The sequence below is a fragment of the Hypanus sabinus genome, chromosome 5 (genome assembly GCF_030144855.1).
Source record: "Hypanus sabinus isolate sHypSab1 chromosome 5, sHypSab1.hap1, whole genome shotgun sequence".
NCBI lineage: Eukaryota > Metazoa > Chordata > Chondrichthyes > Myliobatiformes > Dasyatidae > Hypanus > Hypanus sabinus.
The window spans coordinates 97,996,591-98,015,119 of NC_082710.1; the positions used below are offsets into that span (position 1 = coordinate 97,996,591).

The 18,529-nt window shown below is 38.0% G+C and overlaps 1 protein-coding gene across 1 annotated transcript in view; it reads left to right on the forward strand.

Moving 5' to 3' along the window:
- kynu (kynureninase) overlaps positions 1 to 15,659 on the forward strand; it is a 236,497-nt gene extending 220,838 nt beyond the window's left edge. Inside the window, exon 13 of the mRNA XM_059970252.1 lies at positions 15,525 to 15,659. Coding sequence (XP_059826235.1) covers positions 15,525 to 15,659 — 135 coding nt within the window. The remainder of the gene's footprint in view (positions 1 to 15,524) is intronic.
- The last annotated feature ends 2,870 nt before the right edge of the window (positions 15,660 to 18,529 follow it).

Sequence of the window (18,529 nt, forward strand, 5' to 3'; positions counted from 1 at the left end):
CTTTATATGTACATGTATGAGAAGGGTATAGAGGGCCATGATCTGTAAGCCAATAGATGGTACTAGGCAGAAAAGCAGGTCAGCATGAACTAGATGGGCTAATGTTACTGTGCTGTAGTGCTTTGTGACTTTATTCTTCCATTTTATTGGGACTCATCTAAGTGTTACAAAGACCAGAATCCCTGGAAACAAAATCAAAATACTGGAGAAGGTGCATTTTGTATACTTGTTTGTTCTAAGACAGAATTTGGGACCGGGCCTCAGCATCATAATTGTAACATCGAGCCAGTAGCTTACACATGACTTAATACATTTCCTTCTTTACAGGATGCCATTTCAGGAGCAGCTAGTGCCAATGAAAACTAAAGGGATGAGTAATGAATGCTGGCCTTCCAGCAATGCACACATCCAAAACTTTGAATAAGTTACAAATAACGTGTCATCATTATGAACATGTAGCGTGAAGGATGGCTGTAGCCCCTATCAGCCCAATTACTTTATTTAGAGGCACAGTGTTGGAACAGGCTCTTCTGGCCTGGAATCTCAAAATAAAAGCAAACTGCTGAAAGAAGTCAGCAGGTCGGACAGCATGTTGTGGGTTGGCGGAGAGAGGGTGCTGGTGTATGGTGGGAGAAGGAATTTATTTAAGAGATACAGCATGGAACAACCCTTTCTGGCCCAACAAGCCACACCACCTAGCATCCCACCTATTTTTAACCCTAGCCCTATTAAGAACTATTCACAATGACCAATCATGCTACTGACCAGTAGGTCTTTGGACTGTGGGAGGAAAACAGCATCCAGAGGAACCCACGTGGTCACAAACTCCTCACAGATAGTGCCAGAATTGAACTCCGTACTCCAATGCCAACGAGCTATAATAGTGGATAGCGTAACACTACACTACTGTGGCACCCTCTCTACTCAAGTCATACTGCATTACATCATCAACTGAATCATTCTTGGCATGATAACAGCCCATTCCAGACATTCCTTACTGTAGGCATAATGCTAACAGTCTGGCTCTGACAATGTAAAGAGGCTCCCAATAACTCTCAATCAATACACCCATTTTCCCTTACGTACTCTGCTCTTTACCCTTTCCCCCAGGGGAGAAGAGGGTCATTCTTCTCTCTGAGTGGCAGGACTTTATAATCTCCTCAGTTCCATTGGAAGCAGGGAGATGGGACCCATATCTTCAATACCAGCCTGGAATGAGCTGTAAGCAGAGTCATTCATCACGGCTGTTATCTTGACTACTATTGAAAAGGCATTTCTGCCTTTGCTGAAATATAGCAGTAACTGTGGCTGTAATATAGGAGCAATTTGTGGCAATTTTACATCACAGCCTTCTGCAGAAATAGAACCATCTCCTGCAATTCTGAAATCCCAGTACAAGAAGAGTACTTCCAAAAGAGTTCACACACTCCTCCATGTATGGCCTCTCCTCACTCACCACCCTGCACAGCAAACTTTTCCTTCATCCTCCTTTTCATGTTGAAAGAGCAATGAATATTTGGATTAAATAGATTTATGCCTCAGCACTCTTTCAAGATTCTGAAACTTCACAAGAGTTCAACAACAAAGTCCTCCACGAATAATTCTTATTTCCAATCAATCACCAACAAAGCTGAAATTCTCGAAGAGTGGCTGCATGTAGAGCAGATGCCATTGGAATAAGGTCTTACCTGTTATTGAAAGTCTAGTCTCTGTGAAAGGATATGACATTATATTAATTCCCACAACACAATATAATTTGTCAGTGCCAGTACCATATCAATATTGCATGAGGAATGATACCGCAGTCAGCCAACTCTGCATTTTTCCAGACTGCAAGAGAGACATGTGCACTATTATTTATCTACTAGTATAAGGTAAACTGAAAACATCAGCTTGGAATTTGCACAAGAGATCAGAATCAATTAGCCACAGCTTATTACCAATTGTGCTGTCACTGTTTAGAAGAAGGGTTCCCAACCGTCTTTATGCCAAGCACCACTACCATGTACTGAACAGTCCGTGGACTCCAGGATGGGAAGACATGATATGGGGTTACTTTCACCATCTTTATCCTCTTGATGATTCTTGATCTTAATTCTCTGTGATTGGTTATTTAGCATATTATGTTTAAGGGCCCTCGTTGCAGATATATCCTCCCAAATTCTCTTTGCCCCCTGGCCTTCTTTTGACATTTGACCAAAGTCCTGGTTATTTGCCCTAATGTTTCTTTGTTTGGCTTTGAGTTAAAATTCAATTTAATTGCATTCCTTTAAGTCCCCTTTCAGTGCTTTTCTTCATCAGTAGTACCACAGAGGTCTAAGTTGTTGTGGTTACATATTGATTTAGACTGTGTATACCTGTTTAACACTTCAATTTATGATTGGAGTAACCACCACTTTTTGTGTGACCTTGAACAGATGTGTCCATCAAATGCACAATTTTTCATTCTCCCCAAGTGAAACAGTTATTCAAATCAGACATAATATTAGTCACTTTGCAGCTTTCTTTCCTACTGATTGTATTCACTACTGTTCGCACACTAAATGCAAGCATCAGTGGGAAGACCAGTATATATTGCCCATGAGAAGAAGTTGATAAAGTCGTACTGTACCACAGCATTCCCTGATATGAAGGGTCTCGGCCTGAAACGTTGACTGCACTTTTGTTCATAGATGCTGCCTGGTCTGCTGAGTTCCTCCAGTGCTTTTTGTGTGTTACAGCTATAGCTATGTGCTTTTCAGTAGAAAGTCCCAGGATTGTAATGTGGTAACATTGAGCAATCAGTGATATATTTGCATGACAGGGTGCTAAGGGACTTCAAGGCTAGTTTGTCTCATTTTATTCACACTTCCACTTGGTAAGCATCATGTTTGTGAAGATCCATTGAAAATTTTTACTGAGTTATCGCAGTGCATCTTGAGTATGGTACACACTGCACCTGTGGTTTCCCATTGGTGAATGTGTAGGTTAATGATGAGAGAGCACTCAAGGTAGCTGAATTACACTGAATGATCTTACACGTCTGAAGTGTTTTTGTCAATACCCTCACCCAGGCAAATAAAGAGTATTTGAGACGGGTCCCCACTCTGCACATCACAGTTTGACCATAGCTTGATGCTGTTTAGTGTTCTGGTCACATCATTGCAGGAAATATTTGATTACACTAGAGAGTAGATTTATAAGCATTTTGTCAGGACTGGAAAATTGTCACGGTGAGGAAAGATTGGGTAAGCTAATACTGGTTTCCTTTGAACAGAGGAGACTGAGGAGAGACTAAACTGATGTGTATAAAATTGTGAGGATCTTGATGGATTAAATAGGAAATAGATTTAGACTAATTGGCAGAAGGACAAGGAGAGGGATGAAGAAAAGCTTTTTCACACAGAGGGAGTAAGGTGAGCAGAGATAGGAATCTGATTGGATTGAAAATATATATATATAAATGATCTCCAAGACAATGAACTAAGTTTTAGCTGAAGTATTAGATGAAGAACAACAAGAACTTGGAGCTTAATTTATTAATTTGGGCTTTCAAGCCTGCTCCACTATTCATCATACTTGAGCTTCTCCCTCAACATAATTTTCTAGCACTTTTTCTTTATCATTTCATTCCCTTACATTCTGGAAATATTTTCCACTGTTTTGATTAAACACAATGGCTGGACCTCAACAAACTCTAGGAGGAGAGAATTCCAAATGTTCACCACACTGTGAAAAAGCCTACCCTTGTCCTCAAACTGTGCCCCCCCACTCCCAGACCCATCTTTCAGAGTAAGTACCTTCCCTGCATCTAGTCTGCTAATTTTATAAATTTCAATAGATTTTCATCACATTCTACCTGACCTCTCCCCATAAATCTAATCTACATTTACTGGAGCTAATCTATTGATACCCTGGCCACCATGGTAGCGTAGCAGTTAGCATGATGTTATAACAGTTCAGGGCGTTCCAGAGTTTGGAGTTCAATTCCTGCACCTTTCTGTAAAGAGTCACTGTACGTCCTCCCCATGGAATGCGTGGGTTTCCCTGGGTGCTCCTGTTTCCTCCCACAGTCCAAAGACATACCGGGTAGGTTAATTGCTCCTTGTAAATTGCCCTGTGATTAGGTTAGTGCTAAGTGGGGTTGCAGGGTCGCTGGGATGACATAGCTCTGTGCTGTACTACTAAATAAATACATAAGTGACCTTGTGAACAATACCTTCCACTGTAAACATCCTCTCTAATGATTTTGTTTGTTTGTGAAGACACTCGTGTGTCGTAGCTTTCAGGTCCCATAGACTGGGGTATTGCAAATAGAAAACAACTTAATTCATACCTATAGAACTTTGATTCTTGAGAATCTCTGCCTGACTAAATTCAATTTTCAAGCTTCTGATAAAGAGCCACTTTAACATCTCGATAAATTTCACCTTGAAATGTGACATTATTAAGTGGAAAAACACAGTACACTATCCTTGATTATAACTTTCTAAAAATGTGGTGTTTGGTTATGCTTCCATGATGGTGAATTTTATTTTGATTCTGCCTCTAACTTATTGAAATTACCATTGTAGTTGTCAGAAAATTCACGGTGTCTTCTAATTCATTGAAAGCATATTATTAGGCAGCTACTTCCTTCCCGGAATTGTATATTGTATCCTGGGAAAAATATTCTTTATTTGTTCATAATGTGGGTGGTTATATGACTTTAAATTTCTTCCTTTAAATTTATTCTTCGTTTGCTGATCTCCTTAACTCTAAGGTTTTTAATCAATATCCTTAGTTGTGTGGTGAGTTAGTATGGTGTGTCCACCTGTCCTTTGCTTAAAATTATATGACCTGCAGCAAGTCATGATGTTACCACCAGTATTAATTGACAGAGAATTGTCAGTAAGTAGATGTTTGCAGGTGGAAACCTTGTAAAATTTATTGAAATTAGGTTCTTATCTGCAAAAATAAATGTTACAGTCTTATTGAAATGGAAACCTGAGCAGAGATGCCACTGAACCTTTCAGGTTTGACTGCAGTGGGTTTTCAACTGGTCTGGATACAGAAAAGAATGCTTTAGGCTAAAAGGGGAGTGCCCTTCATGAGCTGTATGAGAAATACATGCCCCCATCAGTATTTACCCCAACATCAGTCAGCACAAGCCCCACTAGCCTCTGAAGGGAAGCTCTTAACACACTCCATTAGAAACTGGCAGGCGTCTAAGAAGCACCTAACATTTGCCTTCCAGCAGCCATTTTAGATGTATATTAAACTGGCTGCATTTAATTGAAGCATGCCAGTTGCAATAACCTAAGCACGCTGTCGTGATTAATGACCCACAAAAAAGTTTGCAATAAAAAACTGCAATGTAACCTTCGAAGATTTGCTTTATTTTCTACACGGTTTGGTGTAGTTCACCTGTTTACCAAGTAAGGAAAATATTTGATTGCACTGTTTTAATTTTCATTTTCTTTCTGACTTGTACAACATGCAGCATGCCAAAGAAATGAGCTGGGAAGTCTTGAGAACACTACAAAACAGGGCCAAAGAAATGAGCTGGGAAGTCCTGAGAGTGACACTTCAGAGCATCGAACAGTACAACACAGGAACAGCCCCTTCGGTCAGTCCCCAGTGTTGTGCTGAGCCAATTAAATTAGTAATCAAATGGCCCACTAAACTGACCCCTTCTGCCTACACAGTGTCCATATCCCTCTAGTCTCCTCACATCCATGTGCCTATCTAAATGTCTCTTAAAGTTCCTAATCTATCACCTCTACAACCAATCCTAATCCATCACCTCTACAACCAACCCAGGCAGTACATTCCAGGCACCGACCACTCTCTGAAAAAAAATGGCCCCTCACATCCCCTTTAAGATTGCCTCCTCTCACTTTAAGTGCATGCCCTCTGGTATTAGACATTTCAACTCTGGGGTAAAAAGGATTTTGTCTTTTTATTCTTTCTATGCTTCTCATAATCTTATTAGCCTCTATCTGATCTCCCCTCAGCCTCTGGCACTCCAGAGAAAACAAACCAAGTTTGTCCACCCTCTCACTATAGCACATGCCCTCTAAACTAGGCAGCATCCTGGTGAACCAGATCTGCATCCTCTGCAAACTCCAGATGTGGCCTAACTGGAATTTTATAAAGCTGCAACATAACTTCCTGACTTTTGAGCTCAATGCCTCGACTAATAAAGACAAGCATGCCATTGGCCTTCCTGAACACCCTATCAACCTGTGTAGCTACTTTCAGGAAGCTGTGAACTTGGACCCCAAGATTCCCGTGCTCTTCAACACTACTAACAGTCTTGCCCTTAACATTTGCCATTTCTCCACCCATATCTGCAACTCATCTATATCCATGTTCTTTGGCAGACATCTACGCTATCCAAACACCTTCTATCTCCATTCCATCTGCATATTTACTAACCCTCCCCATCTACAGTTTCATCCTGTCATCTACATGTATCACAAACAGCAGAAGTCCCAGTACAGATCCCCGTGGAACACCACTAATGACAGACCTCCAGAATAAATCCCTTTGACCAGCACCTCTGTCTTCTATGGGCAAGCCAATTCTGAATCCAAGTGCCCAATTCATCACTGACCCCTTGCACCCCTAGACTTCTGGATGAGCCTGCCATAAGTGGCCTTGTCAAATCCATGTAGACAACATTCACAGCTCCACTTCATCACAAAGTTTCTTTCAGTTTGGTAAGTCATAACTTGCCCTGTACGAATCCATGCAACACACACAAAATGCTAGTGGAACACAGCAGGCCAGGAAGCATCTACAGGATGAAGCACTGTTGAAGTTTCGGGCTGACACCCTTTGTTAGTTCTGACGAAGGGTCTCGGCCTGAAACATCGACAGTACTTCTTCCTATAGATGCTGCCTGGCCTGCTGTGTTCCACCAGCATTTTTTGTGTGTTGCTTGAATTTCCAGCATCTGCAGATTTCCTTGTGTTTGCTGTACAAATCCATGCTGGCTTTCGCTAATTAGACCATCGCTTTTCTAAATGCTCCTAAATTTAATCCCTAAGAATTCTCTCCAATAAGTACCCTATCATTGACATAAGTCTCGATGATGTATAGTTTCCAGGTTTATTCCTGGTTCTCTTATTGAACAATAGAACAACATTATCTATTTGTCATTTCTATGGGACCTCGCCCGTGGCTAGAGAGGATACAAAGATATTGGTCAAGACTTCACCTACCCCACCCACTCCACACACAACTTTTATCTCCCTCTCTGCCTTTCCAGAAACATCAAAACCTGAAACATTAATTACATATTCCTGTCCCTGTCTCAACCAAGTCAATGTAAAGGCCACAACGTCATAGTTTCATGTACTGATTCATGCTCTAAGTTCATCAAATTTATTCACAATATTCCTAGCACTAAAATGTACTTTAAACTATATCTCCTATCACATATATTACTTTGCTCCTTCCTAACTTTACTGGCTCTGACACTCTGCAGCCTTTCACTTCTGACTTGGTGCTCTGTTTCCCATCTCCCTACCAAACCATTTTAATTCCTCCTGAGTAGCACCAGTGAACCTCCAGAATACTGGTTTCCCTCCAGTTTAGGTGCAATCCATCCCTCTTGATCAAATCTCCCCTACCCCAGAAGAGATTCCAATGATCCAAGAACATGAAACCCTGCCCCTTCCTTAGCCACTCATGCCTCTGTCCTGTCATCCTATTCTTGCCCTAACTAGCATGTGACACTGGGAGCAATTCAGTGATCACCACCTTGGAGGTCCTGTTCTGCAGCCTCTTCCCTAACTTTCTACACTGTCCTTTTCTCCCTTTCTACCTATGTCATTGGTGGCAATGTTCACCATCACCCCTGGCTGCTCACACTCTCGATGAGAATATTCTGCAGCCACTCTGAGACATTCTGGATCCTAACACACCATCCTGGGGTCTCTTTCTCGGCCACAGAATCTCCTGTCCATTCCCTAACTATTGAGTCTCCTTTCACTATTGCTCTACCTGAATTACCTGTTTCTGCTGAGCCTCATAGACATTCACAGTGCCACTGGCCTGGCAGCTGCCGCTGTGTCCTGATAGTTTATCCCACCCAGCAGAATCCAAAGTTGTATACTTGTTACTCAGGGGACCAGGGAACCCTGCATTGACTGCTTACTCCCCTTACTTCTACTGGTGGTCACCCATCTACAAACTTTGTAAGTTCTGAAGCCTGCACTCCTAGTGTGACCATATTTGTATAAGGATTTCAGCCTCCCAGATGGTTCTGAGTACATCTGGCCCCAGCTCCAGTTCCCTGACCTTGTCAGATGAAGTTGGGGTGCACTTCCTGCAATGAAGTCATCAGGAAGATTGTTAGGTATGCTGAAATCCCACATCTCACAGGAAGAGCATTCCAGTGCCTTAACCATTCGGCCTACTCTGAACTAAGGCTAAGGATTTACAGACAATAAAAATAAGCTTTTCTGTTCTTACCTGTGTCTTCTGTCTGAAACTTCTGCTTTTCGCACTCACCTAGTCCGCTTACTCAGTCTCTTCTTGCCAGGCTTGTAATACCTTTGGTTCCAGCTTCCCCCAAGTTCCACAATCAAAACATTGTAATGCTCTTAATATTTTCTCTCCTGCTCTCTTGAATGGTCTTAGCCAGGATAAAATATACAGGAAAGAAAGATAGTCTTCATAATCAGAAGAGTATCATTAACAGCGGGATTGAGTTCATGAGTAGAGAGGTCATGTTGCAACTCTACAAATCTCTGGTGAGACCTCATTTAGAGTATTGTGTTCAGTTCTGGTCACCTCATTATAGGAAGGATGTGGAAGCTATGAAGAGGGTGCAGAGGAGATTTACCAGGATGTTGCCTGGATTGGAAAACAAGTCTTATGAGGCAAAGTTAGCAGAGCCGGGACTTTTCTCTTTGGAACGTAGAAGGATGAGAGGGGACTTGGTCTACAAGTCTACAAGATTATGAGAGGTCTACAAGATTATGAGAGGCATAGATAGGGTGGATAGCCAGTACCTGTTTCCCAGGGCATGAATAGCAAACACCAGAGGGCATATGTACAAAGTTAAGGGAGGGATGTTTAGGGGAGACATCAGGGGTAAGTTTTTTACACAGAGGGTTGTGAGTGCCTGGAATAAGAGCCTCTTGGACAGACACATGGATGAAAGAAAAAATAGAGGGCTATAGGGTAGGGTGGGTTTAGTACTTTTTTTTAGGGAATATATGGGTCAGCACAATATCAAGGGCTGAAGGGCCTGTATTGTGCTGTAGTATTCTAGTGTCTAGTATCTTACCTAAACTCTCCCATTAGGCCTACGTCTGTTATCCACTTGCCAAACAAACATGTATTTTTGTAAAGAAGTTAAATGACAGTGAAAGATATGATTGATCAAAACATTCATTAAAAGTAAGGTAAAGGTAAGCTGGAGACGCTCATGGAGTGAGTACTGTTTTGGATTCGCTCCATAACCTTTACTTTTTTTTTTACCTTTGATCACCCTTATTCAGCTTATTTTTACCTATACCAAAAGTTTCTTTGTTAATTTTTTTTGAACTTACTGCCAAGAGTTTGTTGTGAACTTTTGAAGATATGCAAACAGAAATGTCTGTCAGGTCTAAGGGACGGGATCCCGGACGCAATCAGAACGGTAACGGAAAGAAGCAGGCTCCGCCACAACAAACTCAATTAACTTATGAATCGTTTATGGAGGTTTTGGATAAAAATTTGATGAACTACAACAATTTTTTAAAGAATTTTTTAAAGAATTTTTTAAAGAATTTTTTAAAGAATTTTTTAAAGAATTTTTTAAAGGCTTTTCAAGAGTACATGGTTAAGACGGATTCAGTAATAAAACAGCAACAAGCTCTTATTGCGTCTCTGCAAGAAGATGCTCGGAAGCAAGATTTGACTATTGAAAAACTGCAACAGGATTTAATTTCGACCATTAAGCTGATGGAAGCCCTTAAAGCCAAGAGTGACGATTTTGAGAATCGGTCCAGAAGACAGAACTTACGTATACTTGGTCTTCCAGACGGCATAGAAAAAGATGACCCTTCGAAATATTTTGCTCAACTTTTAAAAGAAGCGTTTCCGACGATTTTCCCGAATAACCCTCCTTTATTGGATCGGGCACATAGAATTCGGCGTCGATCACCGAGTGCTACAGACAAACCTTCGGTGGTAATTGTCTGGTTCCATTATGTACATGACAAAGAACAACTTATACGTGCAGCTCGTCGGGCAGGAATTATTAAATTCAAAGAATTCTGCTTCCGCCTGGTCGAAGACTTTAGCCCTGACCTTTTAAAAAGAAGGCTTCTTTTTAAACCGTTGATGGCTGAATGTTATGAGAAAAATCTGAAACCTGCGCTCCTATACCCTGCGAAGCTCCGAATATCTCCGTCGAATGCTCCACGACAGGTTTTCATTTCAACTTCAGAAGCGAGAAAATATCTGGAGGAGAACTTCCCTACTGCTACAGACACCAGTCTCTAATAAATGAACGATTCTGATCGTGTAAGATGGTTCTCGATCACTTCAACCAGAATTAAAATCTGGTTATTGGTGTAGGTTCATCCTATACTTTATACTTAAGTTAAAGCGTGTTTTCGTCATATTAATTGTTCTGCCTTATACACTTTAACCATTATACTACATACTTGTCCATTAACTTTGCTCCTTCGAAGGTATATTTTTAATTCTTTGAAGGTGAATTTTTCTTTGATTAAGATGGTGGTTTTTTGAAAAAGATTTTTGGTTTTGCTTAAGATGGCGTTATTTTTTTTCTTTCTTTCGTCTTCTTCCTACAATGCATCACTTATCATAGCTTAAATATTTTTTGTTTTGTCTGGGCTAGAGCCCGATTTATAATTTTTTTTTTAGTGACTATATTCTTAGTTTTTTTTTGCAACTAACTATACTTAGAAATATGGTTTTTATTATAGCGATTTAAATTTTTAAAGTTGGGGTGATTCTTTTATATATATCCTTTATATATGGAGTGTTCTTCAGCTGACATGGGGGTAGAATTAGTCTTACTTTTTCCTTTTTTAAGTCATATTTTGGCTTTTTTTCTTTTTCTTGGGGGGTGGGGGGATGGTCTGTTTTCTAATTCTACTTTTTTTGCACCAGTTTGTGTTAGTTTTTTTTATTTGGGCTGTTTTTGAACTTCAAATATGTCTGTGTTGTCGTCACTTCCGGGTCTTCTCTTTACTTTTGTTCCTCTTCCGGGTGCATGAGTTTATAAGTTGGTTAACCCTTTCTATACCAAAGGGTTGATTTTAGAATTATGGCTCAGACCATTAATTTTGTGTCTTGGAATACTAATGGTTTAAATCATCCAATTAAACGAAAGAAGATTTTCAAAGTATTCCAAAGACTTAATGCTCATATCATTTTTGTACAAGAAGCTCATGTGAGGAAGGAGGACAAATTTTGTTTTTTTTTTATGTTGGCGGGGTCAACAGTATCACGCAAATTCGAATGCTGAAGTAAAAGGAGTTTCAATTTTTATTAACTCCTCTATTCCATTTGTTCAACATGATATTTTTTCGAATCCAAATGGTAGATTTTTGTTAATTACGGGTTTACTTTGTAATAAAAAGGTTGCTTTGGTTAATGTTTATGCTCCAAATGTGGATTCTCCTCACTTATTTACCTCTTTACCCAATCTAAATTAATATAAGTTAATAATGGGTGGTGACTTTAATTGTTGTTTAAATCCTCTGATGGATAAATCTTTATCTATTCAGACTTTACCTAATAAGTCGGCCACTTGTATTAACTCTTTTTTGACTGACAATGGAGTTTTTGATATTTGGAGATTTCGGCATCCTAAAGACAAAGAGTTTTCTTTTTTCTCACATGTTTATCACTCTTATTCGAGAATTGATTATTTTTTTTGTAGACTCTTGTTTTATTCCATTGGTAATCGGTTGTAACTATGATATTATAGCTATCTCTGATCATGCTCCAGTATTACTTTCTATGAAATTTACGGATACAGCTTCTAATGCCAGACAATGGCGATTTGACTCTACCTTATTGCAAGACTCTGACTTTATAAAATTTATGGAGGAGCAGATCGACTTCTTCTTTTCAACTAATTCTACAGATGGTATCTCCTGTGGAACACTTTGGGACACTTTTAAAGCGCATATACGTGGACAGATTATTTCTTATTCTGTTGGTTTGAGGAAACGTACTAAGATGGAAACTCTTTTATTGGTTGATAAAATTAAAGAGATTGATAAGAATTATTCGATTGCTCCTAGTAAGGAGCTTTACAAACAAAGGGTTGAACTTCAAATGGAACATAGTTTATTACTTACATCCTCGATTGAAAATCAATTAATGAAAACTAGATCTGATTTTTATATACATAGTGATAAATCTGGTAAACTATTAGCTAGTCAATTGAAGAATGCTTTGGTTAAACATCAAATCACTAAGATTTGTCAGCAGAATGGGAATCTGACAGTTAATCATGATGAGATAAATAAGGCATTTCAAGACTTCTATACCTCCCTGTATCAATCTGAATTTCCTCAAGATCATAATACCATGTTTGATTTTCTTGGGAAATTAAATTTTCCAAGATTATCATCTGATGATCTTTTAATATTGGATACTCCGATTACGGATGTAGAAATTAAAGGGGCTATTTCCTCAATGAATTCTGGGAAAGCACCGGGTCCAGATGATTATACGGTTGAATTTTTTAAATTTTTTTTCCGCTACTCTTTCCTCTTGGTTATGTAAGGTTTTTGAGGAACCCATTAGATTGGGGAATTTGCTACAATCTTTTTATAGAGCTTCCATTTCTCTAATATTGAAGAAAGATAAAGACCTTACTAATTGTGCTTCCTATAGACCTATATCTTTATTGAATGTAGACTCCAAGATTTTTTCCAAGTTACTAGCATCTAGATTGGAGAAGGTATTACCCAAAATTATTTCAGATGATCAAACCAGTTTTATTAAAAATCGCTATTCTTTTTTTAACATTAGGAGATTGTTGAATATTGTTTATACTCCCTCACATGACACTTCAGAATGCGTGATTTCATTAGATGCGGAGAAAGCATTTGATAGAGTTGAATGGCCTTACTTATTTAATGTGTTAGAGAAGTTTAATTTTCATCCGATATTTATATCTTGGATTAAATTGATTTATCATACTCCAGTAGCCTCAGTGTTTACCAATAATCAAAGATCTCCCTTTTTTCGCCTATTTCGGGGCACTAGACAGGGATGTCCTCTTAGTCCATTACTATTTAACATTGCCTTAGAACCTTTGGCAATTGCCATCAGACAATCACAGGATATTTTGGGTATTAATCGTGGGACAGACATTCATAAGTTATCTTTGTATGCAGGTGATTTATTACTATTCATTTCTAACCCGGAGAAATCCATCCCAGCAGTTTTATCATTATTGGTTCAATTTAGTGAGTTTTCTGGGTATAAGTTAAATTTTAATAAAAGTGAATTGTTTCCTTTGAATAAACGGGTCCCAATTTATGGAAATTTACCTTTTAAATTAGTTAATAATTCTTTTACTTATTTAGGGATCAAAATCACAAAAAACCATAAAGATTTATTTAGATTTAATTTTTTACCCTTAATTGATCAGATTAAAGGTTTGTTTACTAAGTGGTCACCTTTATCTTTATCCCTAATAGGTAGGATTAATGCTATTAAGATGGTTATTTTACCTAAGTTTTTATATATTTTTCAAGCGATACCAATTTTTATCCTGAAATCTTTTTTTTTACTAATGTTGACTCTAAAATTTCTTCATATATATGGCAGAATAAAAATCCCAGGTTAGGTAAAATATATTTACAGAAGACAAAAAAGGAAGGCGGGTTAGCATTACTAATTTCAGATTTTACTATTGGGCAGTTTATATTAGATATTTGTTATGTTGGTTGAAAGATGGGGGTGGATCTTTCGGCCCTCGTTGGGTGAGTTTAGAAACTAAATCTGTATCAGCTTATGCTCTGGGTTCTATTTTAGGGACTTCTCTCCCTTTTGCTCTTTCTAAATTGTCGAAACGAATTGACAACCCGATAGTTAAACATGCTTTGTGTTTATGGTTTCAATTTCGGAGATTTTTTGGGTTGACTCAATTCGTTTTAAATAGTCCTATTGTATCTAATTGTTTTTTCCACCCTTCCATTATAGATCAAGCTTATTCGGCTTGGAAAACTAAGGGATTACTAAGATTTTCTGATTTATTTTTGGACAATTGTTTCATGTCTTTTGAGCAATTATCCAACAAATATAACTTGCCTAGATTTAATTTTTTTAGATATTTACAGATTAGACATTTTTTTAAGTTCTGTACTCCCTACGTTTCCTAATTTTGTGCCTTCAGATATTTTGGAGAGTTTATTTGAATTAGACCCTTTTCAAAAAGGGCTTATTTCAAAACTTTATAATATAATTATGAAGATACGTTCAGAGCCTCTTTATAAGACTAAAAAGGATTGGGAAAGAGAGCTTAGTCTTATTATTTCTAGTGAGAATTGGGATAGAATTCTTCAATTAGTTAATACATCATCGTTATGTGCCAAACATTCATTAATACAATTTAAGGTTGTACATATGTCCAAGGATAAATTAGCTTATTTTTACTCTCATATTAGTCCTATTTGTGATAGATGTCAATCTGAAATTGCGTCTTTAACTCATATGTTTTGGTCTTGTTCATTTTTGGAGAAATATTGGAAAGATATTTTTGATATTATTTCTGCGGTTTTGAATATTGATTTACAACCTCATCCTATTACCGCAATTTTTGGTTTACCAATGTTAGACTCACTGCATTTATCTTCTTCTGCCCGTCAAATAATTGCATTTCTAACTCTGATGGCTAGAAGATCTATATTGTTGAATTGGAAGGAAATTAATCCTCCCACTGTATTTAATTGGTTCTCTTAAACTATGTTATGTTTAAACTTAGAAAAAATTAGAAGTGGTGCTTTTGAGACTTCTATTAAATTTGAAAAGTTATGGAGACCATTTATTCAACATTTTCATATGATGTAATATGACCCTGTTCCAAGTTCATTTGATTTCCCAGCTTTTAGCTTATGTATGTTGAGAGGACCGGAAGTGACGGCATTGATGAATATTTATTTTTGTGAGATATTATAAACAGCCCCCTTTTTTTTCTCTCTTTTTTTTGCTTCTTTTTTCTTCTGTATTAGTTATTAGTTATTACATTAGTAGATTAGCTAGTTTTGCATTATATTTTTTTTTATTTTTTTTCTTTCTTCTGGTTTTTTTATATCATATATTATGAAATATTTAGACTTACCATGTTCTTACATATATTTTATGGCATGTCTTGGTAAACTCATTTATATTGTAACTATTATATTTTTTCATATGTAATGGAATTTGTATGTTGGTAATTTCTTTATCAATATATCATTTGTATTCTGTCCATATTACTAATAATAATAAAAAGATTTAGAAAGAAAAGAAAAGAAAAGTAAGCTTTATGTATGGATTAAATTAACATTGTTTTTCATATCTTTCCCCAGGCTGACATCCGGGAACCAATTCTTCGTATAGCCCCTGTACCTCTTTACAACTCATTTTATGATGTGTACAGATTTGTCAGCAAATTGAATGAATCACTTAATTCTGTATCACGTGAACTCAAGGATGGAATGTAGTGTGGGATTTGCAAAGTTTCATTGTGCAAGGAGTACCCCCTCTGACAGAAAAGTGATCTTTCTGCTTGTTCAGATTTCGGGACTGATAAACTAGAAGTCAGAAACCAGGTTATTTTTAATTAAGAAATACTTGTTTCAAATGAATAATTTATAAGTTCAACTCAACTAGACATTTCATGGTACGGTCTCATGATAGAGATCATTGTTTAACAGCCAAACAGACAACAAGTGCACAATTGACCTACGAGCTTTAGTTAAACGATTTCAGAGCATTGATTCTAAGCTATTCCAATTTAGTCAATTGCACTGATTCTGAAATATCAAACATTATAAAAGAAATAGTGGCCACAACGGTAGCAAATTACTGATTGGCTTTACCAATCCACTAGTCAGAAGATAAAGGAAAGGAAGATGTCTGCCATTGATGAATTTCATAATACGTTCAGTATTCACTGTTGCGCAGCACAAAAATGTGCCCATCAGCCCACATTTATGCCTTGCCCTATTAAATGTCTGTCTAAATTTCTCTAAAACATAGTCATTATGCCTGATTCCATCACCTCCTGAAGTAGTGAGTTCCAGAGATCAACTAAGAAGTGTGTAAAATATCTTCATTTTAAAGTGTTTGCCTCTCACCTACCCCTCTTGTTTTTGATGCCACACTCTTGGGAAAAAGGTTCTCTCAACATTGGTTATACTTCTCTTATCGTGTTATCCCTCAGCCTTTTCACTTGAGAGAAAAGAAACCTGGCTTTTCCAGTTTCTCTCCATCACTGAAATTCTTCAATCCAACAGATTTTCTGGTGAAACATCCCTGCACTCTCTCCAGTGCAACTGCATACTTCCTATTATCTGGAAGGATGTTGTTGCACTGGGCAGAATGCAGAAAAGTTTCTGACTTGACCACAACTACAGGCAATATCCCAAAGGTAACCTAACCAGTGCTTTGTAAAGTCATTACATAATTTCCCAACATTTATATTTCATGCCCTTAACAATGAATACAGGCATGTCATATGCGATCTTCACCATCCCATCTTCCTGTGTTGTCACCTCCAAGGACATATGGCTGCTCACCCTTATGAGAACATGCCGGATCTCATTAAGTCTCATGAAACAATTGTCACATATCATTTTATCCTGAAGTGTCTGCTCCCAGTCTACTTTTGCATGGTCCTCACAAATACTGTTGCAATCAGCCTTGCCCCATTTCAAGACATTGAGTGTCAAACCTATGCCTTTTCATAACTAGCTTGAAGCTTGATATTCCAGAAGTGTTCCCAATAAACACTTCATTTCCTAAGGTAACTTGAAAACTCTATTGTGAAACAGAAATTACTAGAATCAAATCTTTAACCACAAAGATTTGAGCACAATGAGAGATTCATGAAATTGATACATATGTAATGCAAAATAAACATGAAGGAAGTCATCATTTGGACATTCACCTGTTCTGTTCCTCTCAGCAAAAAGAGAATTTCTTTTGGTTAAACAAATTAAATGTTTAAAGGGAACACTGCATTTTCAAAAGGGAGAAAAATTGAGCCATCGACCAGTTAATGTGATAACTTTACTGAACATACTTAACAAATTCCTCACAATAAATTCCTCACTGTACAAGCCCGTAATGCTATGGCATTCCCCATCAGTGTTTACTCCCCTACTATTATAAATATATTTTTAGAATATAAAATAAAAGAGCACTGGACAGGCCATCTTGATGCTAATTTATACTGAATTCCCTTCATATACACGTATATCTGAAAGTCACCTTAAACGATTACCAGACTGTCTGCTTCTGTATTAAAAAAGACTCCCCTCACATCACTTTTAAACTCCACCCCCCCCCCCCAATCAATCTTAAAATTATAACCTCTGGTGTTTGACATTTCTACCCTGGTGAAAAGATTTTGACTGTCGACCCTAACTTCTCGTAATTTAAAAACCTCTGACAAGCCTCACCTCTGCTTCCAATACTCTAGGAAGAACAATCCAAGTTTTCCTACTCTTTCCTTACAGACCTTAATCCAGACAGCATCCTGGTAAACCTATTCTGCACCCTCTCCACAGTCTCTGCTTTTTTTTTCCAGGACTGGGATGACCAAAACTGCAAGCGATGCTCCAAGTACAGTCTGACTGAAGTTTTGTATAACCTCAGCATAACTTCCTTACTCTTATGCTCAACAATCCTACCAATTATTCTTACAGCTATCTATGACCTCCCTACATCATTTGCTCCATTCTTCCTGCTGACTATTGAGGAGTCTATATTACAACCCCATCAACGTGATCACCCCCCTTCATGCAACACAGTTCCACCCATTCCAACTCACTGGATGATTCTCCAGGAGTTTCCTCTCTAACTAATGACACTTGATGTTAACCATAAGCACATAAATTTGAATTCAGTAAGTTGTAGTTAATCCTCAATAAATTAGCTTTTTCAACTTATAGCTCAGTGTAAAATAATCGCATATAAAATTCAAGTTAATAATTTCTGTGTAGTTGGGATCATAGAATTTGAATTTAATATGTGATTATTTTACTTATATCAGAAATCTATGGAGCAGAAGCTAGTTTCCACCCAACTGCATAAGAGCACCTAGTATCCTAAGACTGTCCAGTACTTCCCATTTACATTTTGGGCAGTTTGCCTCACTGGCAGTAACCATCGGAAGAGTAGAAGAGCTAGAAAAGATTAATGCAGGTTGGCAGCAATATAGGGGAGCTGTGGATTTGGGATGAATACCTTCACCAATGTGCTATCCAGTGGTTTAGTGGCTTCCGTACCGGACTTCGAGACGAGTGGACTCAGGTTCGAATCCAGCCAGCTGCTCGTATGCTTTCCATCCCTGCTAGGTTTAGCTTTG